Source organism: Alosa alosa, chromosome 18 (genome assembly GCF_017589495.1).
Source record: "Alosa alosa isolate M-15738 ecotype Scorff River chromosome 18, AALO_Geno_1.1, whole genome shotgun sequence".
Lineage (NCBI taxonomy): Eukaryota > Metazoa > Chordata > Actinopteri > Clupeiformes > Clupeidae > Alosa > Alosa alosa.
In genome coordinates this window covers 22,902,176-22,926,175 of record NC_063206.1, presented here as the reverse complement: position 1 = coordinate 22,926,175, position 24,000 = coordinate 22,902,176, and the positions used below count along the sequence as shown (strand labels likewise).

The 24,000-nt window shown below is 42.1% G+C and overlaps 3 protein-coding genes across 4 annotated transcripts in view; 1 reads left to right on the top strand and 2 right to left on the bottom strand.

The window, feature by feature from the left end:
- The first annotated feature begins 1,774 nt into the window (after positions 1-1,774).
- Positions 1,775-24,000, top strand: part of rassf4a (Ras association domain family member 4a) — a 40,497-nt gene continuing 18,271 nt past the window's right edge. The window contains exon 1 of one of the 2 annotated variants that reach the window (XM_048270215.1): positions 1,775-2,114. The gene's annotated coding sequence lies outside the window, so the exon portion shown is untranslated. The remainder of the gene's footprint in view (positions 2,115-24,000) is intronic. The other variant, XM_048270213.1, reaches the window with a different exon arrangement.
- LOC125311854 (C-X-C motif chemokine 6-like) lies at positions 2,716-10,191 on the bottom strand. The gene is made up of 4 exons (XM_048270217.1): positions 10,068-10,191; positions 9,700-9,829; positions 7,571-7,651; positions 2,716-2,996 (listed from the first exon to the last, which is right to left on the bottom strand). Exons 1-4 carry the CDS (start codon positions 10,135-10,137, stop codon positions 2,924-2,926), a joined length of 354 nt encoding a protein of 117 aa, XP_048126174.1. The 5' UTR covers positions 10,138-10,191; the 3' UTR covers positions 2,716-2,923.
- LOC125311853 (C-X-C motif chemokine 9) overlaps positions 22,980-24,000 on the bottom strand; it is a 1,795-nt gene continuing 774 nt past the window's right edge. Inside the window, exons 2-4 of the mRNA XM_048270216.1 lie at positions 23,914-24,000; positions 23,577-23,660; positions 22,980-23,430 (exon numbers count right to left, since the gene is read on the bottom strand). The exon at positions 23,914-24,000 is cut by the window's right edge and continues 43 nt beyond it. Of these exons, the coding sequence (XP_048126173.1) occupies positions 23,322-23,430; positions 23,577-23,660; positions 23,914-24,000 (280 nt within the window). The 3' untranslated portion in view covers positions 22,980-23,321. The remainder of the gene's footprint in view (positions 23,431-23,576; positions 23,661-23,913) is intronic.

The following is a 24,000-nucleotide window of genomic DNA, read 5'->3' as shown; positions in this document are numbered from 1 at the left end:
TGTTCCAGTTGTCTCATAAAACGACTAGTCATTTGGAATGATGTCACATCTACAGTATGTGAAAACGCAAGCTGGTTGAATTCGGCTTGTTAACAAGTCGTAAAACAAAAGTGTCTGCTAAATTACATAAACATAAAATGCTACCGCAATTGATATAGTAATACCAGTTTGTAACAAAGACTTAGTATGTTATACAAACAAATGTGGTACAACATAGCATTTGTACAATTGATTTAATGGCACACAAATGGGACAAAACCGCTAATGAACAGTGTACTGTATGTCTACAGCACTCATTTACTGTTAATGGGTCATCTTGAATTTAATTCAAACTCGGGGATTCAAACAAGCTGACGAGTCGGGATATGACTTCCGGGGGTGATCCATTTGCAACTTCCTGTTAGTAACTCGGGGAAACAATCCGTCTCGGGAGAACAAATGAAATGCAGCACTACCCTCCTGGGAGTAAAGATGTTAAACTGTTGCTCTGATTTATCTTGACCCATTCTGGAGTCAACAGCTGGGCCTGAATATAGTCCAAACAGTAAAGCTAAACTGGTGTGTGTTTGTGTGTGTGTGTGTGTGTGTGTGTGTGTGTGTGTGTATAACACTGACCCTAATATCTAAACCAGGAAATCTCATGAAGTCTCACAAATCTGATTCAGTTACAGGTTCTTAAACCATTCACTGCAGTTCACTAATAAAGATGGAGACAGAAGGACAACTAAACCTTACTTTTCCAGCACAGATAGTGTGTGTCTGAGGAGGCTGGGACAGGTTGGACACCACGGCAACAGTTTCTCTGGAGATCCTCAGGAGAATTCTCCTGGTAGCATCACTCCAGAGACTAGTACCACAGTGGAAAGTCCTTACAATAAAAATAACAACATATACTCACGTACACACTCACAAACATGAAAAACTCACACACATGATACACATGTATCTTCAGTGTTTGTGTGTCTTGTGTGCACACACAGCTTTTGACAGTGTATTTTCAGTGCTTTTGTTTGTGAACATTTTTCAGTGAGCGTGTATACTGCTGACCCAGATGGGCTGGACATGAGGGCCTCAGGGGTCTGATCACAGACCTTCCAAGTCAGATGTGCTCTTTGTATTCTGTTACTGGTCCATTTGTTTGTGTGTGTATGTGTGTGAGTGTGTTTGTGTGTGTGTGCGTGTATTATGCTGGAGAGTACAAGGTTGTTAGCAACAGACTCTCTGTATTGGTGAACTGGGGTGTAAAAACTCGCCGATCTCTGCCAACACGCTCAACTGGCCGGCTACACACACACACACACATACTCACACTCACACAATGTGCAGGTCACCATCAGACCGGCAAACATGTGATGATTCCATCATGAGTGGCTGTAGGAACTTTTCTGGAGATCGACTGACCAGTCCCCATCAGGAAGTCTCGGATGTATGTGTCGGATTTATATTCCACAGGGGAAGTGCCCTGGACACTCCAGTAAGACCAACTTCCTCTGCTAGCTGATCAGGTTCCCCATATCCCTCCCTCACATTTTCCTAAAGCACATTCTCATCTCAGGCAGCAAAACAGGAAGCAACTACCCAGTAAGCAGACATTGTGAATCATGTCTCATTCATTTGTCACCATGGATGAATAGCCTCTCGGGATTTAAAATAACCGGCAGCGCCGAGTGGTTGTTTTGCTCTCGCGCTACAGCTAGGTGTTAATTGGTGGACGGTCCGATGCATACCCTTTTCTGCATGGCATATAGCCTCTACCTAAACGTCTGATGAAGCGGTCCTCCTGTCCGTTTCCCAGGGCAACCACTGACAGAAATCGCCCCGCCTTCATTTTCATGTGTTCCCCCTATTATCAGTCGGTGTGGGGATTGGTTACCAAAGACGTCGGTCCATGTGCCTCTCCATCCACGGCGGCGTCTCAGAAAACAAGAAGGGTCATGCGTTAGGGGTGTGGAGATCGATAACGCCCCGGAGCGATAGCAGAACAAGGGGACATGCTCCCTTTACTGGACTAAAATCTGTCAGCTGCACTAACATGGTGCAGAATATATAAGTGCTCTTGTAAATATCAGAGAAAACATCCTTCCAAAGACTTCTGCAAACCAACCGCTCTGCTGGTAAGCCTCATTTAAAAGCCGACACATTGGATGCTTGGGTTGTTTTGAGGTATTCAGGTGGGTTGTGTGTGACTGCATGTGAAGGTCCATATGGAAGGCACGCAGATCCTTAACTGTAGCCGGCAAGGCTACTGTTAGTTAGTGCCCTGACAGTTTTGTTTATTTATCTGAAACAAAAGGGATTTAGCTGTGTCCTCTTCAAATTCATAGATCCCGAAGATAACGTGACAACTTTTCTTTAAAGAAACTAGCTCGATTAAAAAGCCTTTCGTTTGGATTTGTGAAGAGGGAGAAGTGTCTTGCCTTATTTCTTGCGTTTTACCGTGGGTCGTAAATCACGCCGCTGCCTCTATAATGAAGTGCATTTACTGGTATTATATACTCACCGTCGACACTTGACAGCACTGTTATTTCCCGGGATAAAGGCGCAGACAGCGCAATTAAGGGAAAAACGGACGAAGCTCTCTCATCGAAACGTAGTGTGTTGCTTTAGGTGGACGACTTAAATAATTTATAACAAAGCAGAAGACAAGGATGGTGTCAGACCATTCAATATTAACATTCTTTCATTATTTATGAGACCAAGGCATATTGTTATGGGGATTTTTTTTTTTTTTTTTTATTACAAAGCAATACGAGTATATGAATATGAGCGAATGTGAGTAGGCACTATGCAACAGAGTATTACGGATTACAGTATTATAAAAGTTAAGTTAAAACGGTTAGTGAAGTGAACGGTTGATGGTTGATATTGTAGGCAGTCAGTTGAAGGACGACTTCGGTCTTGTTTGTGTAGCGCTGACGGGAAGTTAGTGTGCCTTGTTTTTTTTTGGCTTGGCTGGTCTCAGACATGCCCTCTTCCTGTCTCTGTTCTTCTTGAACCTTGAGAGGAGAGAAGAGCGGGGAAGAGAAAGATAGGAGAGGAAGCATTGCAGATTTGTTGTCCATCATAAGGAACATTACAGTTGGGTGGACATGGTCAACTTTTATGCATGAATTACAGATTTAGGGGAACAGTAATACACTGTCAGTCCATCATGTAACAGGTGGTGCATGTAGTGTGTGTGTGTGTGTGTGTGTGTGTGTGTGTGTGTGTGGATACATACTGCATGTGTTGCCTGAGTACAGTTATGTGATTATTTGCCTCATCTTAAGCTCCTCTAGATGGCACTATCTGTACCATCTGTACCTTAATCAGCAGCTCATCTGACTATGAGGAATGGCCACTTTGAATTTCAGCTACACACAGGAAAAGATGTTCAGTTCCCATGGTGAGGACTTCACACAGTGTCCGATGAACAATCAAGCCTATCTTACATAACTCTGCATGACGCAGGATACAGCAGCAATGCACAATTGGCTCGAGACACCCAGACTAGAGCATGTACTGCACCTATAGCCCAGTAGGGCTTTGGATACGACCATATAAACAGCTGATGGCAGGCACTACCTGCACCGGTTGTACCCGGGACCTGTCATTCCCTCCTTCATGGTACAACATGCGCTGCCAATAGCCAACAGCCATTACACACAACAACCTGATAGCTCAACCAAAGAACCCAAGCAGCAAGAGCAAGTAACCTTTACCAACACTATATGAAGAATGAGTTCTAAGACCAAGGCCTGTAAAATATTTCTGTTCAAAACCTGTCTTCATATTACTTTAAGCCCCTGAAATTACCTCAGTTTTACAGCCTGAAAATCACATTGTCTGGTAAGCAATTTTTGGCCATCAATATAATGAAAAGTATTTCATTCATAAGCAGTCCAAACTTTGTAGGGTGGAAAGCAAACATGTTCTCAGTATGACTGAACCATTAAAGGTTTATATGGCATTCTCAATGACTTTTGCATTGAGAAGTGTGACAGTAATGTTTTTTTCTCTATATACTATATTTCATTAATGTTGTACCAATATTTGAGCTCTCCACATATAATGGGCTTGAAGATTTGAAAGATTAAACAAGGGGAGGTTGTGTTTTTCTGTCATTTTCATAGGATTAAAATGGTATGTGGGGTGGCTAGTAGGCACTTGAAAATCTATGTGAAAGTAGCTATGGCAGGGGCGTAGCCAGAAATTATAATTAAGGTGTGCCTGTAAGATTTTAGGTGGCCTCAACAAAAATGAGGGGCGCAGAGATAATGCAGGTGGGACGCAAATGGAAATGTAAACACTATACTGTATAGCCTATCAGTGCTCTCAAAATTAACATAATTGCGTAATGACAATCAATGTTAAAATATGCTACTCGCAAGAATAATTCACTTTCAGAGGCTGCACCATGATTCATTTTAAAACTTAAATGTAGATCTAATTAGAAAATGAAAAACTCAGAATTCAGTGCCTATTTTAGAGATTATTGTAGGTCTACAAATCAACACATGAACTAGGCCTACTTTGTTTATTGATTAGCAAAGACTGTGTAACTGATTCGGCGAAGTAAGCTATTAATGCTTGGGAAAATATCCTTTGTATAAGTATAGTAAGTATATATACTCTTTAGTCCCCGTAAGGGAAATTTGTTCTCTGCATTTATCCCAATCTGTGAATTAGTGAAACACACTCAGCACACAGTGAACACACAGTGAGGTGTAGCACACACTAATCCCGGCGCAGTGAGCTCAGTGAGCAACAGCGGCGCTCAGGGATAGGGTTGCAAAATTCCGGGAATTTTCAAAGTTGGAAACTTTCCATGGGAATTAACGGGAATATATGGAAATTAACGGGAATAAATGAGAAATAATGGGAATAAACTGGGAATTTTTAATATGGCAAGTTAGTCTATAACAGGGAACTTAAATGTAGTGGACAAAACCCAATCTTGCAGCATAAGATTAGTTAAAACAACCTGATTTAATGCAATTTCAGTCAAATTTCTACCCTGCACATACGTCAAGCCCATGCACACAGCAATCAGCATAGGCTACTAGACATAAAGGAAACCTATGGTGTGTTCATGTGCATGGGGAAAATAAATTCCCAGTGAAAATGTCATCTCATGTGGGAATAACTGGTGTGAAACTGGGGGAAGTTTGCAAACAGAGTTGCCCAGTTATTGGCTTGTCGTCACTTTTGTCTTCATTCAAATGGGTGTACGTCATTTTGCATAAACTGTAATGGGACAATTAATCTGTCTGATTAAGATTGACAATTTATATATAACTTAAATAATCTATAAGGTTTGGTTAGGGTGGTATGTTGTGTCATTATATATATATATATATATATATATATATATATATATATATATATATATATTTTACCATTTTCTGGGATTTTAACTGAAGAGATTGATAGTCAGTTAATGTTCCAACCAATCGGATTTTGTTGTTGAGTGGCGTGGTTTATCTTGGGCAATTGGGCAATAATAGCTTAGCAGGCTAGTAAACTATAGGTAGAGAATGGGATTCCCGCTAGCATGGTAGCTAACTTTGTATGCTAAGCTAAGCGAAAATACGAACAAACAAATCATATTGCTTATTACGAAACAAAATGTTAATGTTTGTATATGAAACAGTATGAATTACCAAAAATTCCCAGTTAATTCCCGTAAATTCCCATAATTTCCTTTAATTCCATGAAAGTTTCCAATTTGGAATATTCCCAAAATTCCCCAGTTTAACTTCCCATGGAAAGTTTCCGGAAATTTTCCGCCCCTTTGCAACCCTACTCGGGGAGCAGTGAGGGGTTAGGTGCCTTGCTCAAGGGCACTTAGGAGTTCGAACCGGCAACCCTCCAGTTACAAGTCCGAAAGTGCTAACCAGTAGGCCACAGCTGCCCCAGCTCAGATCAGACATCAAGAATCTCGATCAGTGAGGAACAGGAGTTACCAGCACTTACTTTACTCTTAATTTGCTGAGCTCCCCAGTCATGGGCATTCCTTAAAAAACAAAATTCAACAGTGGTGATGGGGTTGATCTAGCTACAAAGCCTCTGACACCTATTTTCACTGGTCTTATGTGTGTTTTCTATCCTCGTTCGCTTGCTTCTTCTTTTCAAAGGCTTCCTCCATTGCATCTTCAAAGGGAATTGTTAACCCCATTAAACATACAATGCACTCAGACTCAGAATACAAAACTATGGAGTTAGATAGCTGCCTTAATTATGCAAGCGCATAAAGAATGAAATCGAGTGCAGATTTAGGAATCGAGAGCGTAAATACAGAAATGGAGCGGTGAAAAATAATCTTGTGGTGAATAAAACTGTTATCACAACCGTAACAATTATGATTGAGAGCACAGAAATGATGTTCGCATCGGGCCGCTCACCGGCTCTGTCTTCTGCTCGCTCTTGCTTTCAGAACTTTTACGCTGTGGGTGTAATTATTCCAACCGGAAACATGTCATGGATTAAGACCTGATTGTATCAGTGTGTGTGTGTGTGTGTGTGTGTGTGTGTGTGTTTATAGAGACATTGTTGTAGTTGGAGTGGTGATGTATCTCATCTTTAGATCCACAAGAGAGCAGTGTACCCCACTCAACAGCTTATTTGTTGTACTGGTGATATCACTATGAAAAACAGATGAACTTGAAAAAAGCCTTGAAAGACTGGTATTAGGTGTGTGTCTGATGGGTAGACTGATGGTATTGTGTATACAACCTTAGCATCAGTTTGACCTAAATTGTGATAAAACCCTCATCTACAAGTTAAAATGTACAAAGTTTTACATTTATTCACCCAAAAAAAATCATACTGCCATTATTCCCTTTATTGACCAAATCTGACTAATAACTAATCTGACACAATAACCAGTGAATCTCTAATGATAATGATAAAGAGTTGATAAACAGTTCTGGTGCCTGTTGATCAATCCCACAGTTGGAGGCCATTTTCTCTTATTCTTTAAGTCATAATTATTTCAATGTACAGTGCCTATAAAAAGTGTTCACCTCCTTGGATATTTCCACTTTTATTGCCTTTAATAAATTGAATCTTTGTCTATTTAATTTGGCCTTTTTTACAATCATTTACAAAAATCCCCTTTTTAACGTTAAAGTGAAAGCTACTTTTTACAAAGTAATATTAAATAATCAAAAATATATCATGCAAAATAAGCAAATACATACATTTTCACCCCCCTTGAAGTGACTGACCTAAATCAACAGCGGTCCAGCCAATTGGTGCTAATACAGTGGGCATTACTTCAAATTGGCCAGCTTCCCTCGAGGTCACACGACTTTAATTTGTATTTCTCCAGTGATGCTGCAATGACGCTGCAATAACCCAAACAACCGGCAGATGGCTCTTGTGAGCAGGGTGTCTCGTTAAAAGAAATATATAAGAAATAACATGTATAAATATGTGAGTGTACTGCTGACCCAGGGCTAGACATGAGGGCCTTGTATTCTGTTGCTGGTCCATTAGTCTGTGTGTGTGTGTGTGTGTGTGTGTGTTTGTGTGTGGTGGGGGGGTGTACATGTAGTGTTTGCTGAGGGTGTGTGTGTGTGTTACTCACTTTTTCCAGCATTTCTGAAGTCTTTTGCCCTGGTCAGAATCAGGGTTCAGACACACCTTCTGCTTCCCCTTCAGTGTGATTCTGTCAACAGGAACACAGTTCATGACACACACACACACTCTCTCTCTCTCTCTCTCTCTCTATCTATCTCTCTCTCTATGTCTCTCTTTCTCTCCCCATTTGTTATGGACACGTACAGGACACATTATTTGCAAACTGATAAACACACACACACACACACACACACACACACACACACACACACACACACACACACAGTGTTTCCTCTACGTTTATTTCAGCATGGCGGCCCGCCACGGTTTAATTAATACCGCCATGGTATCAGAATCAGGGCAGACGCACAATGTAGTTGCTGTTGCTTTTTAAATAATCCTGCCACCACTGTTAAAAAAAATCTAGCGGAAACACTGCACACACACACACACACACACACACACACACACGCACAAACACACACGCACACACTAGCTCATACACACTGTGCAGAGAGATAAACAAGTGGATGTGATTGGTAGGGTCATCGTGGAATTTGTAGTGTTTGTGATGATTGTCTTGCATGCAGCCAGCCAACTTTTCTTCGTTCCTCACTATGTGTTTGGTAAACATGTCAGCTTAGAATGTACAGCCTGCGGAACAACCAAGCAGAGCCTCCAGGATTCTCAGCCTTTCAAATACCTTCTTTGCTCAACCCTATCATTTTCATGTTCAGAAGTACAGCCTGTAACCCAAAGTCATCAAGATCTCAGACTCAAATTTGAAATGGGATCCTACAGGCTTGTACCTTAGCTTTTCAACATTTTGCTCTACACGTGGCCTTGCTGTTGCCGTGATAATGTGTATATCTGTGATATTTAATGTTGTTTGTGTTGAAGCATGAGTGTACAGGATCATTTCACAGGGCCGTGTGTGTATGTGTGTATGTGTGTGTTATATTAAATATCTGATTGTTTTTCTGCGTGTACTGGGTAATTTCACACCGCTGTGTGTGTTTATGTGTTTGTGTGTGTGTGTGTGTTGTAGCGGACCGCTCCATATTCTTTATAATAAAAATGTATTACTTTGGGCTTATCCAACCGGTTGCTTTAAGCGCCAATTAGGTTAGCGTCACGCCAGTCAGCTGGCGATAAAAGGCTGCTTAGCCTAACCTGCAAAAAAAAGCTAATTACAGGAGCTCTATGGAGAGGGTAGTTACCGAGGGCATGTGAGACATGGGCGGGAGCATTTTAAAACAGAACATTCACACTGGATAAGTTACATTGGATTCCTTGGATCGTACCCTTGTGGATTAATCCCTTTGAGGAATTACTATGAAGCAGTGCGGATCCTGAGCAAAATAGGACCGGCTCAAACTACTTTTGTTGTTACGCTGACGGAATGGATCGGCAGCATGGCAAGATGTTTTTCCCTTTCTCTTGTGGCGGTGTTGCGAAGATCCCTGGTTCAAGTCGTAGGCCTACTCTGCAGCTCCCCTGGCTAGTCTCCCGCTGGTAACTCAACACTCATCTCGAGTTCCGTTTCCCTTCCACCAGTATACAACTAATTCAACATATTCCACAACTCACTTTCCTTCAGTGACTCAGACTCTCTCATACTTTCCCTTTTTTTTTTAAATAGCATTTTTGTTTTTGATTGTATGGAGGGATATCGATTATTTAAGTTGTGTATGAATATTTTTTGGTTTAATTTAAACTATCACAATATATGATTTGAAACTTATAAAACGTGTTTTGTGTTTAATTTGTGTGATAGTTTAAGCTCTAACTTGTGACTACATTTGAATTGGCAGCAAATACTGCCTGGCACCCCAGAGACAATTGAATCTCTAAATTTAAAAATAAAAGATTCAGATTAGTCACGTTACAGTGTGTGTGTGTGTGTGTGTATATATGTGTGTGTGTGTGTGTGTGTGGTGAATTGTGGGTGCATTCACAGCCTTACATTCCTGACAACAATCAACAGTCAACTCACAGTGTGTGTGTGTATGTGTGTGCCGTTATCCTTTAATCTCGATTTTATCCGCACAATGTACATGTCCAAACATTCATAACAGCTACAAACACACATTTACACACACACACACACACACACAGAATAATGACAGGACTCACATAATGTGTATTCTGCAGAGAGGGTTGTCAGACACGATGCTCAGGTCAGAGATGTTTCTCCAGGGTACCAACATGACTTCCCGCACACACACACACCCATCCGGCACCGCTGTGGCCTGCACGCCTTGCTCTACACAGGAAAACAAACCAGTTTGCAGCAACACAGATAGATGATGTGGATTTGTGTGTGTTTGTATGTGTATGTGTGTGTGTGTGTTTGTGTGTGTCTGTGTGTGAATTAGTGTGTGTGTGTTTGTATGTGTATGTGTATGTGTGTGTGTGTGTGTTTGTGTGTGTCTGTGTGTGGATTAGTGTGTGTGTCTGTGTGTGTGTGTGTGGCTGTGTGTGTGTGTGGGTTTATTGTTTACCTGTCCATTGAGTCCAGTGACCTTGTAGAAGTAGCAGCAGCAGCACTGGCAGCACACTCTTGCGAGCCATGTCTGTCTGCAGTCAGAGTGCAAGAGAGTTCGTACATGTATGTGTGTATGTGTGTGTGTGTGTGTGTGTGTGTGTGTTTTGAGTGTGTCTAAGTGTATGTGTGTGCGTGTAGAGGGGTGTGTGTTAAACCTGAAAGTTCCCGCCTCTCACAGATTTTCTTATTGGACCGTTTCCAGAAGTCTACCTCATGGTTTAAGAGGAAGTCCATTGTTTGTGGCTGTGTGCAGGCATGTTGCACACAGGGGGCTTGAGCCCCTGAACTTTTTCTTCAAGAAGAAACAGTACCCATTTTTCTCGAGTGCTTAAATACACTGCATTCCAAATTATAATGCAAATTACATTTTTCTCAGATTTTCCTAAATAGTTGATGCAAATGACAGTCAGTATAAGTCATCAACTGTTAAGAGTATAATTTAAATTTTATTGAACAAACCAACCAATGATAACAGTATTTTTTTCAAAAATAAAAAACTCAAAATGCACTGTTCCAAATTATTATGCACAACAGAGTTTCAAGTATAAGTAAATATACTCTTTTGATCCCGTGAGGGAAATTTGGTCTCTGCATTTATCCCAATCCCGGCGCAGTGAGCTGCCTGCAACAACAGCGGTGCTCGGGGAGCAGTGAAGGGTGAGGTGCCTTGCTCAAGGGCACTGCAGCCGTGCCTACTGGTCGGGGTTCGAACTGGCAACCCTCCGGTTTTAAGTCCGAAGCGCTAACCAGTAGGCCACGGCTGCTCAGACATTTTATAGGTTGTAAAGAACTAAAAATGGCCATTTGTTGATTTTTGATCAAAAACATCTTAACAGACCAAGTTACATGTTAACATAGGAGCCCTTCATTGATATCACCTTCACAATTCTTGCATCCATTGAACTTGTGTTTCTGTTTTATGTTTGAGTTTCTGCTTTAATGTCTTTGCAGAATAGCCTCCCATAGCTGCCACAATGTCAGAATAGCCTCCCAGAGCTGCTGCTTGGATGTGAACTGCCTCCCACCCTCATAGATCTTTTGCTTGATGATGCTCCAAAGGTTCTCAGTAGGGTTGAGGTCAGGGGAAGATGGGGGCCACACCATGAGTTTCCCTCCTTTTATATGCCCATAGCAGAGGTATTCTTTGCAGCATGAGAGGATGCATTGTCATGCATAAAGATGATTTTGCTATGGAAGGCACGGTTCTTCTTTTTGTACCACGGGAGAAAGTGGTCAGTCAGAAACTCTACATACTTTGCCGAGGTCATTTTCACACCGTCAGGGACCCTAAAGGGGCCTACCAGCTCTCTCCCCATGATTCCTCACTCCGCCACCTCCTTGCTGACGTCTCAGCCTTGTTGGGACATGGTGGCCATTCACCAGCCGTCCATTACTCCATCCATCTGGACCATCTAGGGTGGCACGGCACTCATCCATAAACAAAACTGAAAATTAGTCTTCATGTATTCCTGAGCCCACTGCAACCATTTCTGCTTGTGAGTATTGTTTAGGGGTGGCCGAATAGGTTTATGCACACTTGCAAACTTATTGAGGATCCTACACTTTGAGGTTCGCAGGACTCCAGAGGCACCAGCGGCTTCAAATACTTGTTTGCTGCTTTGCAATGCCATTTTAGCAGCTGGGGCCCATTGCACAAAAGCAGAATTAAGACATCCAGAATAAGTTACTGAGCTGCGCTCAATGAATCCAAAACAAGAGCGCACAGGCTTAATTGGTTGCACAAAGACCAAGCCAGGATGAGCAGACACGGATTCATCAAGCCAGATGAAACCTATCCTGGATAAGTGCACGCTCACGGCTCCCTCAAATAGACCCCGCTACCGATCACAGATTCACTGATTCACCATGGCAACTAGAGCGGCTTCATTGCTTCTTCTACGTGTAAAGTAGTTAGCGATAGCCTTTTCACAACAGCAACAAACAGCAACACCTCTGTTTAGGAGAATATTGCAACTAGTGTCGCGAACACCGTGCGCAAAATGGTTACGGTGCTCCTGTGACGTCACATTGTTGCATGACGGGTCGGGAATGGCGAGTATGTAAAAGTTAATTAATGATCACAAATGTTTAAATAATGACAGTGTGTCTAGTTATATGTGATAACAATGTGTGGTGGGCAGTGGAATAAGTATTGGTTTCCGTTTGTGGTGACTGCTGATTGAGATAAGGGATGAGATTAAATAGATCCTGGAATTTAGCCTGACTAGGCTATCTCGACAGAATAAATCGCCATGGTGACTTATTCCATAACATATCCTGCTGCCCCCTATCAAATGCCCCCAACCGGATAAATTAAGCCAGGATAACCAAGATATCCCGGCTTAATCCCTGATCCTAGTTTTGTGCAATGGGCCCCAGCTCTCTTAATCCTATGAATTTTTTTGGCAGAAACCTTCCTTATTATGCCTTTGTCTGCATGAACCCGCTTGTGCTCTGAATCAGCGACAAATTTCTTCACGCATAAGTTTTCGGTAAATATCCAATGTTTTCATACCTTGTCCAAGGTAATGCACAATTTCATGCCTTTCAGCAGCAGAGAGATCCTTTTTCTTTCCCATATTGCTTGAAACCTGTGTCATGCTTAATAATGTGAAACATCCTTCTTAAGTAGTTTTCCTTTGATTGGGCTTACCTGGCAAACTAATTATCACAGGTGTCTGAGATTGATTTCAATGACCCAAAGAGTCCTGAGACACAATACCATCCATGAGTTTAATTGAAAAATAAATAAATAAATGTTTATGACACTTAATCAGTGTCCCGCCAGTGGGACGATTACCCCCCTCCCCTAACATTCTAAATCAATTGTATGCACCATATTGCTCTGTAGCATAGTAATGTTATACACTATTTGACAAAAACTGACTTTTCATGTACAAATGATCATGTACAAACTTTTTTCATGTACAATCTGTATAGTGCTTTACATTCTCAGATTAGACCTTCTAGCTGCAGTGTGTATCCTTAGCAATAAGTAGATGCAGCATATTGGGTATTGAAATATTCACAGGAATCTATAGAAATTGAATCTTCATGTTGTATTATCCAATATTAGTTTTGCAGATGTGCTATGTTATACACACTCATTGAAACAACAAAGTAAATGCAAAAATAGAGACCTGTGTAATTATTCCATATTTTGTGTTAGTCAGTCTATATCAGAACACCTGACATACAATTTAAATAGTCCACAAGAAACCTCAAAGTATTACCTTTCATTTGAGCCCAGGGTTATGCTTCTACACAAAGGGGTTCATGTGCAGTAAGCATTTGATTGTCAGTATTTTGGATAACCAAAAGTCCTACTGTATGGGGCGTTTCCATAGGCATTTCACAAAACGCATGAGCATACCTTGGCAAATAATGGTCTAAAGCCCTCATTTATTCCATTTTCATTCTATATTGATCTACTTTTGCACACAGCTTCACAAGACCTGTTGCTAGGGCTCAGTTGTGTTTCTACTGTAATAGGGGTGTAACGGTACACAGAAGTCACGGTTCGGTTCATACCTCGGTTCGGACATCACGGTTCGGTACGAGTTCGGTACAATGGAGGGAAAAGCAAAACAAAAATGCATAAAGCATTTTTTTTTGTACATGTCTCAGGCTGTACCACCTAGTGTCACACAGTCTCTTCCCTGAGCTATCTGCAACAGCCTGAAGTGTGTAAGATGTAGGCTAAACAGTACAATAAGTACCCAGACTCCATCTGTAACTTGTAAACAAAATAAGACAATCAGCTATAAAACTGAAAATAGGCCTACAGCATCTCTTATTTCTGAAAGGGCAAATTACATAGAAAAATGATTTTTAAAAATCCACTTAAGCAAGATCTTCAACATCTGTGTTTAGTTGTATATTTTTTCCCCTCGTTTCAGTGATTGGTAGCCTACATCATCTGGGTGATGGCTTCGAATATGTGTAGCATTTTTTCCACTCACATACCCAACAACTGCTGAACAACGCCGACACACAGTTTCATCTTATCCACCACTCTTTCGCCTGTACTAACGTTACTGTAACTGAAGTTCTCAAACTTGCGATCTTAAAGAGACCAGCGGATCCTCTAACTCTTGTGGGTCTAACCTTAGTGCTGCTAATGACTGACGGACTCGACCGACGACCTGACAAAAAAAACCATAGGCGCCAATCAGAGCTTCAGAGCTAAGGCGAGGCTACAGATTAGTGTTAGGTGTCGCTAAAGAACTCCCGTAACTCTCGCTACTTAACAGTAATTGCGCATGACATTAATTAATCCGCACACAAGTTTTATGTATTTTTATACTGTGTATTCATGCACCGAACCGTGACGCCCGTACTGTTTTGGTTCGATACGAATACATGAACCGTTACACCCCTATACTGTAAGTGATATCAAGTGACCTAGAGGACTGAAATGTGGTCAGTTCAGAGATGCTTGTAATCCGGCAGAAAGAAAAAACTATATTCTAGCCTCTGTAACTCTGTGTCAGTACATCACACAGTTATTTTGACCTGTTTCCTACGAAAACTACAGGTTCTCAGCTTTCTATAGAGGTTAAACATTTGATGGTAGGCCCCAAAAGAGGTGGAAACAATGCCCTCGTAAGTAGGCACAGTACAATTTCTGGCAAAAACTTGAAATTTGTATGGGAATTGACGTGGTTAAATCCAATTTGCATATTAATTTGGAACACAGTGTATGAGGTCGGGAGATTAGACTTTTGTTGCCCCTCTCTGTATACATGCAGTTTAGTGTCCCAAATCCCACACGCAAGAGCAAGATTCTACATGCAGCATGTTTTTCGGCCACACCCCGACCCAGTCAAGAATGGCTGGAATGACCCTGCTGCTTAGCTACTCCACACCAAACAAAGCACTCAAAGCCCTCCTTACACTGAAAGACTTTGCAAAGATTTGGAAACGATTTTTGAAAGACTACAGTCTCAGACCCTCTCACATCTAAAGACAAGTCATAGAGCTTTAAGTCACAGACTAGTCACAGACTATGATTTTACAACGACTTGGGATCTTGCAGGGTCAATTGCAAGACTGAAATTAGATTCCTTTAAATAATTTCCCGTCATGCATTAGATATCAACAGGAACTCAAATGATAGCCTATATCAAAGTCATATTTTTGTGTTTCTGCAGCATTGTTTAATGCATGACATCCCTAACTGATATAGAGTTGTTCGGTCACGTAGAATAGCCGACTAATAATTTATAAGAAACAAAATAACAAATTATCATATTCATGGTTTCATCAGGTCCCTTGCCACAGGTGTATAAAATCAAGCACCTAGATTATGAATGCAGACTGCATGGTGCTTGATTAATGCACCTGTGGCAAGAAACCTGATGAAACCAATGAATAGGCTACAGCTGTCGCCTACTTTGTCCCTTCCTGTTTGGTGTTGGAGCGGGGTCACTATTGGTTTTTACATTGTTCAATGTTCACGTCACTATTTGCATGAGCCACGACTAAAAGACTTGCGATAATATCAAACATGTTTGATATTGTGTAACCTGCGTCGTGTTGAACCTGCGCAATTCAGTCCTGCACACGCCCGGACTTGAACCCGCGAACAGCAGCACCTATCTAATAATTAAGGGGAATGTATAGCTTTGTCTCTGCATTTGTCTTAGCCTAGCATATAAAACATTTGTGTGAGTGTGCATTTGAGAGTGAGGGATTTTAATAAATCTGAAAGTCAGAGATTTGCTACTATCCTATATTACCCATGTGTTTCATTGCATTCATTTTGTGCCTTTTTTCCCACTTGAGCCCCTGCCCTTCATAATGTCTGTGTGTGTGTGTGTGTGTGTGTGTGTGTGTGTGTGTGTGTGTGTGTGCGTGTCTTTGTGTAAACATGATGTGGAAATCTGCCACCTCCCCTTCTCCAACTTACTCTTTCAGTCAGAACATGCCAGACCAAAAAACACATCCACACGCACACACACACACACACACACACACACACTCACGCAGAGTGGACAATATGCTCAATGTCCACTGGCACACACATCTGCTCAGAAAATACACTATAGGCTCAACAATGCGGAAATTATTCCATCTGCCTGTTACGTAACTCCAAGAACATCTGTCCCCAGATAGCAAAATCAGATTGGCAGATAGCGGACCGCTGGTGGTATGCCGCCGGTGGCGTGCCACTTGTGGTCCGCCGTTGGACCACCATCTCTTTAAATTTAACTTGTCATGAATATTAAGAAAGGTTATTAAAATGATATATGGAGTAACTGAAGAAATGAAAAAGATTTTAGATCAATAGTGGCAAAATATTGGGCAATTTGTCTGCAACCCGCCAGAGAACCGATGAGCAAAATGCCAGCGGACCGCCAGATCTGCCCCCAGTGGGCCGACAGTGGTCTGCCAACCCCTTGCTATCTGGGTCTGTATGTCTGTTTGCCCATCTGTCTTTTACTTCTTCGCATATCTATCAAATCGTACGTCTTGGTATCTTGGTGTCCTGGTAAGGGCACAAGTGGCCGCAGTGTCGAGTTGGTTGAATAAGAAATGCAAAAGGTATTGTTAAAAGAAGCGTTTATCGTCTCTTGCCGCTGTAGCCACTCCTCTCCCCCTTCCCACACACAGCAAGCATTCAGTCAGTGCACACCTACAGAATGTAGCACAAGTTAGTGCTGTGTCAAGGTGTTTTGATGTGAAATATGAGAAATAACGTTAAGGCATCATGTCTGACCTCAGTAGAGATTGCCTCTGGATGCATTTTGCTGGCATAAAAACACATTCAGTGGATCTTAACTTGAAAAAAAGGATGTTTCTTTGGTTAATGCAGCATTCTGTCTTTATTCCAGTAAAAAGCCAACAAAGTGTGTGAAACATATTCTGGATTCAGGAGTGTAGGTCTGAACAATAAGCATGTCAAACTCTTGCCATATATAATGTTTCAAGATACATTATACACTCTTAAAGCAACATCAAATAACTTTTCCTCTGTCGTACACACGCTATTATCCAGCACTGGCTTTGCAAATAACGATGTCCACAGACAAGGTAAAATATGTTCATCAGATGCAAGTGAAATTTGTAGTTTCTTATGTCTCATTCCATCGAACTACAGATCCGCTAACCGATCTGGGGTGCATTTCCCGTACAACTACGGAGGTTAGCGTGGTACGATGCATCGTTCAACTAACCAACATGTAAGTTACGACTGTTTCCCAAAACCGTTGTACTTACATAGTACTTTGTTAGTTTGAACCATGTTGGTTTCAACCAACATAGTTCGAACTACAATGGTTGCAGATGTGTTTAGGAGAATGTCGGGCTATGTCGGTTAGAGCCGAACGCATGAAGTCACGTAAAAGTAATGAAATTTGACATTGCATGACGTTTCCTGGGCCCAGCAGTTATAATATCATTAATAATAATAATAATAATAATAATAATGATGATGATGATAATACTTATTACAGCAATAGGCAGTAATTTCAATAGGCTCTAGGCTATGTATGCTTTTAAAAAATATATATATATTAGGCTATTAATAATAATAATAGGCATAATAATGATAATTTTTATAATAACATCACAGTCTATTGAACGTAGCCTACTAATTAGCCTAATCAGTGAAGCATAAATCGCCAACCGAGCAAATGTGAACAAATAAGTTACACATTTAATGAAACACACCGAATAGCCTACATAGGTAGCCTGGCTAGCGCCACCACTTCTCAATGAGACGTGGTCTGGGAACCAAACGTTAATTTTCTCGTATTTGAAAAAAATGCCCAGATCCGTTTATTGGGTGCCACGGATGTCTATCAAATGCGTCTGCGCATAGCTCATCATCGTCTTGCTTTCCCCCTTGTTCTGTGATTGGTCCCCTATCTCAGGCGAAAATTTGCTCCATGGTCTCCAGGCTGCCTCAGCAGCGTGAATCAAATCGCGCGCAAGGCAGCATGGGAACACCCAGGCTACTACATAGGCTAAATACTGGCCAATATTTTCATTTGTTGTAGCGTGACAAGGTGGCGTGAAAGGATAGACCTCTGCATTTCGGATCTTGTAGTCGTAGGTTCGGGCCTGGATAATGATCAATTAACAATGGTGTTGGAATCTTGGATAGGCTCAATCACTAAATATTCCTATGATCGTTTAGAACCTGTAGTCCTAGTTTTAACTACTGATTAGAGACCATATGCTTACTAGCCTAGGCTTAGTATAAATGTATATTATGTTCTATGAAAATTGACATGGTTAGATTAGATTCAACTTTATTGTCATTGTGCAGAGCACAAGTACAAATACAACCAAATACAGTTTGCATCTAACCAGAAGTGCCAAAAAGGCAGAAAAGTGCAATGTGATATATAAAGTATAGACAGGTGGTGCATGGACAGGACAAGAAATATAGTGCAGTGTAGACAGTAGTATACAGTTGGTTTGCAGAAGGTGGTTTAGAGTAATATAAATGAAATATAAATATGTGCAGTATCTTAGCAGTAACCTTACAGTAAGAGCAGAAAAAAATATGGATATGTAATATGAACAATGTTGAACAACATGTTGTTGTGTAAGTGCTTTGGGTTTCACTCTGTTCTAAAAAAGGCTATATAAATGAATACTTTACTTTATGATTGCCCTTCATTTCAATGGAATATTTTCATGCCTTTATGCAGCATTTTTCCAATGTTGCCCTTGTTATGTGTTTTCATTGTGACACTGAAAACTGAATACTGTTACCACACACAAGTATTTCATGATATTTTAAATGCACAGATACCGTTTTTTTTACAATTACTTTTCATCCATTCTAGTTATGAAGTTGTGTGTTGAATCACAACCACAAAATGACAGTTCACATAGCACAAATGTTTCAATGCTCAAATGGTTGAAGGATCTGCGCCAGCTGTACCAACACACACACACACACACACACACAGTTACTGTAGACCTGCTCATGTTGTTGCCTTCTGCTGCTGAGATAGTAGCAAAGTCTATACTGTTGTTTTCAAATGCATGTCTATTTGAGTGCACTGACATTTCAAGACCTACTTCATTCCATCAACCCCCTATGATCATACAAGCATGCAACAGCGAGGCAGAGGCGCGGTACAACAATGCCCATAGCCGGACCCGCGTTGTTGTGGAGAGGGCCCTGGGCATGTGGAAAGGTGTGTGAGCAAATCCGCTGGTGGTCTGAAGCTCCATCCTGCAAAGGCGTGCAGTGTAGTTTTGGTAGCGGCGCTTCTGCAACATGGCCCTTCAGGATCACATCCCACTGCCGGCTGATGAGGAGCTGTTAGTGGAGGAGGTGGAAGGGTCATTCCAGTGGCTGCTGCACCCTTCCTGCTGGCCTGGAAGCACACTGGGAATTAGTTGCACATATGTTTGGCCCCTAAACACCCAAACCCCACAATTCCCTGCCACATTCCCTGTTTTTTTTCCTTTTCGTTTATGTTTTTACATTTCTTTTAGTTTGGTGGGGGTGAGGGGAAATGTACTTAACTTTCCACCATCACTTTCTCCCCATGATCCCTCCCACACACACACACACACACGTTTCCTATGAGCCATGACATCAAAATACATACACAGATTGAAAGGTCACAAAGCAAAGGCAACTTACCATTTTTCCGGCTCCCATGACAGGCCTACCCATACCTGGGCCATGAAGGACAAGGTAAATCAGTGAAAATCATGTCACATTTTGACACTGACCACAGCACTCTGCATGCTCACTTCTCCGCCAAGTCCCAGAGGTCTTAAAGTTCTCCAAGCGAGAGGCTACTCAACTTCACAGCAGCATTCTCCAATGTCATTGTACCAACATAATTCAGCTATGTGTTCAAATATCAAGATCATATAAAAACTAAGAGTAGCCTAACTTACACACCCGCTAAACATAGCTTGTGATCAGACAAGATACAACACAAACCCCACTCCACAGGCATACTCACCTCACACCCATCAACTCAGTCTTGAACCCCTGACCTCTATCATGTAAAGCACACACGCTACAGTCTGCCACAGCACAGTCACTTCACCACATCATAATGGGCTGTAGAGTCCATATACCGTTAGCTATGTGTATAATTAGCAGATGCTTCATCCAAACACACTTAACATCCACTACAATGTAACATTATCCTTTTATAACAATTACAATGCTAGCCTCACATAACAATATCATTGGCATTCAAAAGCTTTATCACCAGATAACTTAACAGGTGTTCGAAAGAATCTGTGCTGACACATTAGCATTAGGCTACATGTAAATTCACAAATAATAACAACACAGATGATTGTGGTCACCATAACACTTCACCACAGGCCGCTCTGTTGTAGTCCACAACACTTCACTTTCCATTGTACCACATAACGTTGTCCAGTAATGTGCAATTGTAGCCTCCAGCAATGGTATGGTATGGTATCCCACAGCAATGTTATGGGATCGTTTAATGGCTACCTCTCATCCATCTGTCCTCTGCATGTTCCGTCATCAGGGTTACGTCGTCTCCAGCAACTATGGTTCTTACTACATACTACAGGTCGAGAGGTGTAGCTGTAACCAAAGATTGTTAAGGCGGAGCAAGATATTTCATCAGGAGCCACTTCCGGGAACCCGGATCCCCCTTTATGCAGAGCAGAGGCAGCGACTGCTCCATTGAAGTCTATGGGCATAGCTCAGAATTTCACCACATATGCTAAGGTCTTGGTTCTATAGAGTTAGGAATGTGAATTTCGTGCACGTTTTCATGATCCTCAAATTTATGCGCGGTATATTATATTTTGGACTGTCTTTGGACTTTGAATTAACAAGTGACCATTCCCACTACACAGTCTTAAATAAGGGCGGTTTCAGAGTGCCGCACTCATAAAGGCCATTTAGCGATGGGCTAGCCTACTCTGGTCATTTCAGCCAAAGACACAGTACAGAGCATGACATCCCTTATGCCAGAGACTGTTTTGGGAAAGATTGGTAGTTGCCAATTTAATATAACAATGAGTCAGTCAGTACACAAAATGTGTATGTTCAGCATCTTCTATCATTGTGAGGACTCTCTGCGCTCCATACTGTCTTTGTAGAGGCCTATGCATTAACTGTGGGGAGACTGCGGGATTGGGATTGGGTGTGGGCTATATTGGCCTGAAGATCAGCCTCACTTCAGTCTTTGACTCTCTTGGACACTCTCTGACTCTTGCACTCAGTTACAGAGACTTGCACTCACCCCTACACCCACACACACCAAGACAGCAACGTCCACTCACTTGGACACACAGACTCTCCTTCCATGCACCTTGCATCCATTTATATAGTTCAGTAGATGTATGTATTGAAGTTTCATCTGGTGTTGGTGTCCCTTTCATGTTTGCTGGCCATGCAAGCCTGGGCCGTAACAATCAAGCTCTTGAATTAAACATAGACTTAAAGGGAAACTTGGCAGGATTTCCCCCTCTGCTGGAGAAATTGTGCATTATGCTATTTCAAACTGTGGGAAAAGATAACAATAAAGCACATGGATTTGTTTACAAGCTAGCGAACGGTTAGCATAAGTTTGGCAGAACTATGTGGATGTTACAAGGTAAGAAACACGATTTAAAACGCCTGGGGACGCTAGGCGCAGCGAGGAAAGTCACCATTTTCACCGGAACAGGTAATTTAACCATCCAAATGATTTCTAAACGGGTTTATTACGTTGAAATAGTTGCCAAGTTCCCCTTTAACATAGCCATAGTCAACATAGCCATAGTCAAAACAGCTTTTAGTGTTAGGGCTATATCATTTTGATCTTTAAAAAAAGTAAAATGCAATGATCCTTAAATTGTTTCCTGAATGATTATTCTAAACATCATTGAATGCTTAATTGGCATAATGTTTTTTCCAACTATCATGACATTTTAAAAGAAGGCCTACCTGTGGGCATGTAATTGGACTACGGGTATTCTACAAGAATGGCAATGGTTTGTACGCACATTGCACTATATAGAACAAAATGAAAACAGTGGAACAAGGCATTATTGTTTGTATCTTTATTAACTTGTATTAACTTTTTTTTAGAAAAAGATGTACAAAAAAGGATAAATAAATACAGTCTGCAGGCATACAGTCTCCCAAAGCTATGTGTGTCGCCTGCTGTTTTGTGTTGTGTGTGTGTGTGTGTGTGCTGCTCATCTTCTGAATGGTATGGAGCAATGTGTGTGTGTGTGTGTGTGTGCTATGCTCGTCCTCTGAATAGCAGTGGCACTGAGGGTGGGTTCTTGCTGTAATAAGTTATATGTTTCAGTGACAACAGTTTGGAATGTGCTTTAAAAGGCCAGGCAATGGCTAGTGCTATTTCACAATCAAACACACACAAGCAAGTGTGTGTGAGAGTGTGTGTAAGAGTGTGAGAGCAGGGTCCTGAGCTGCTGTCGTCCTCTTTCCATTTTTCAAGCAGGTTTGTGTTTGTGTATTATATTAGTGTGACACACACACTCACACCATGCAGTTGGTGAGTGTGTGATGCAGTGGGTTCTATTGCTGTTGTGGCGTCTGCCTCCTCCAGTGCTCCAGTCGGTTCTGTCGGCTCCTGCGGTTCTTTGAGGTTCTCAGGGACTGCTTTTTGTCCTGTGGTTCCGTCGGCTCCTGCGGTTCTTTGAGGTTCTCAGGCACTGCTTTCTGTCCTGTGGTTCCGTCAGCTCCTGCGGTTCTTTGAGATTCTCAGACACTGCTTTCTGTCCTGTGGTTCCGTCGACTCCTGCGGTTCTTTGAGGTTCTCAGGGACTGCTTTCTGTCCTGTGGTTCCGTCTTTGGCTCCTGCTTTCTGTCCTGTGGTTCCGTCGACTTGCGGTTCTTTGAGGTTCTCAGGCACTGCTTTCTGTCCCATCTTCCCAGGGTTCTCAGGGACTGCTTTCTGTCCTCTTCCCAGGGTGGAGTGGGACACTAAGTATTACTGAGAGGTTCCAAGCTCCATCGGCCCCATCCTGACGGGGGGCAGGGGTGTTGATGGGAGTGTGACCCAACTTCCTATTTTAGGGGGGAAATCCGGGGCTTCTTAAAACATGTCACGCCACTCATCTAAAATCTTCAGTAGTATGTACCCAACTCATACCGGCATGTCAGGTCATCATAGTTGTTACCACGTCACTACCGGGGCTGTGGGGAGGGGCAGCGGGGAGTGAGAGCCAGGGACTGCAATTGTTCAGTCTAGAGTTCCCTCGGCTCTAGCAGTTATTTGTGGTTCTAAGATGTGGCCTTTTTTGTCTTCCTCTGGTTCTTGTGGTTCTGGCGGTTCCTTCGGTTCTTACGGGTTCTCAGGCACTGCTTTTTGTCCTTGCCTTGGCTGTTCACCCTGCAGGAGGAGACAGACAGACAGGCTTCAGTCACATGTATATCTTGTATTACACACACACACACACACACACACACACACACACACACACACACACACACACACATACACACAAACACACACACTCACACACACACCCTGCTCACCTCCTCCAGCATCTCAGCAGGCGTTTGCCCTGCCTGCCAGTCGGGCTCAGACATAGCAGCTTGTCATTGCCTCGGACCTTCACCCTGAAACCACAAGGACACATTAGCTTGAAGCATGTGTGTTTGTGTGTGACTGGATTGTGTCTATTTTTTCACTTTTGTGTGTTTATGTGGCATGTGTGTGTGTGTGGGAAAGGGATTGTGTGTGTGTGTGTGTGTGTGTGTGTGTGTGTGTGTGTGTGTGTGCGTGCGTGCGTGCGTGCGTGCGTGCGTGCTTGCGTGCTTCGTGCTTGCGTGCGTGCGTGCGCGCTCGCAAGTATGAGTGTTGTCAACTCACAGGATCTCGTCCGTGTGGCAGTGGGCATTTTTCTCGCTGACACTGAAGTCCAGTGGGGGCCCTCGCGTCTGCTTCATGAGATTCATG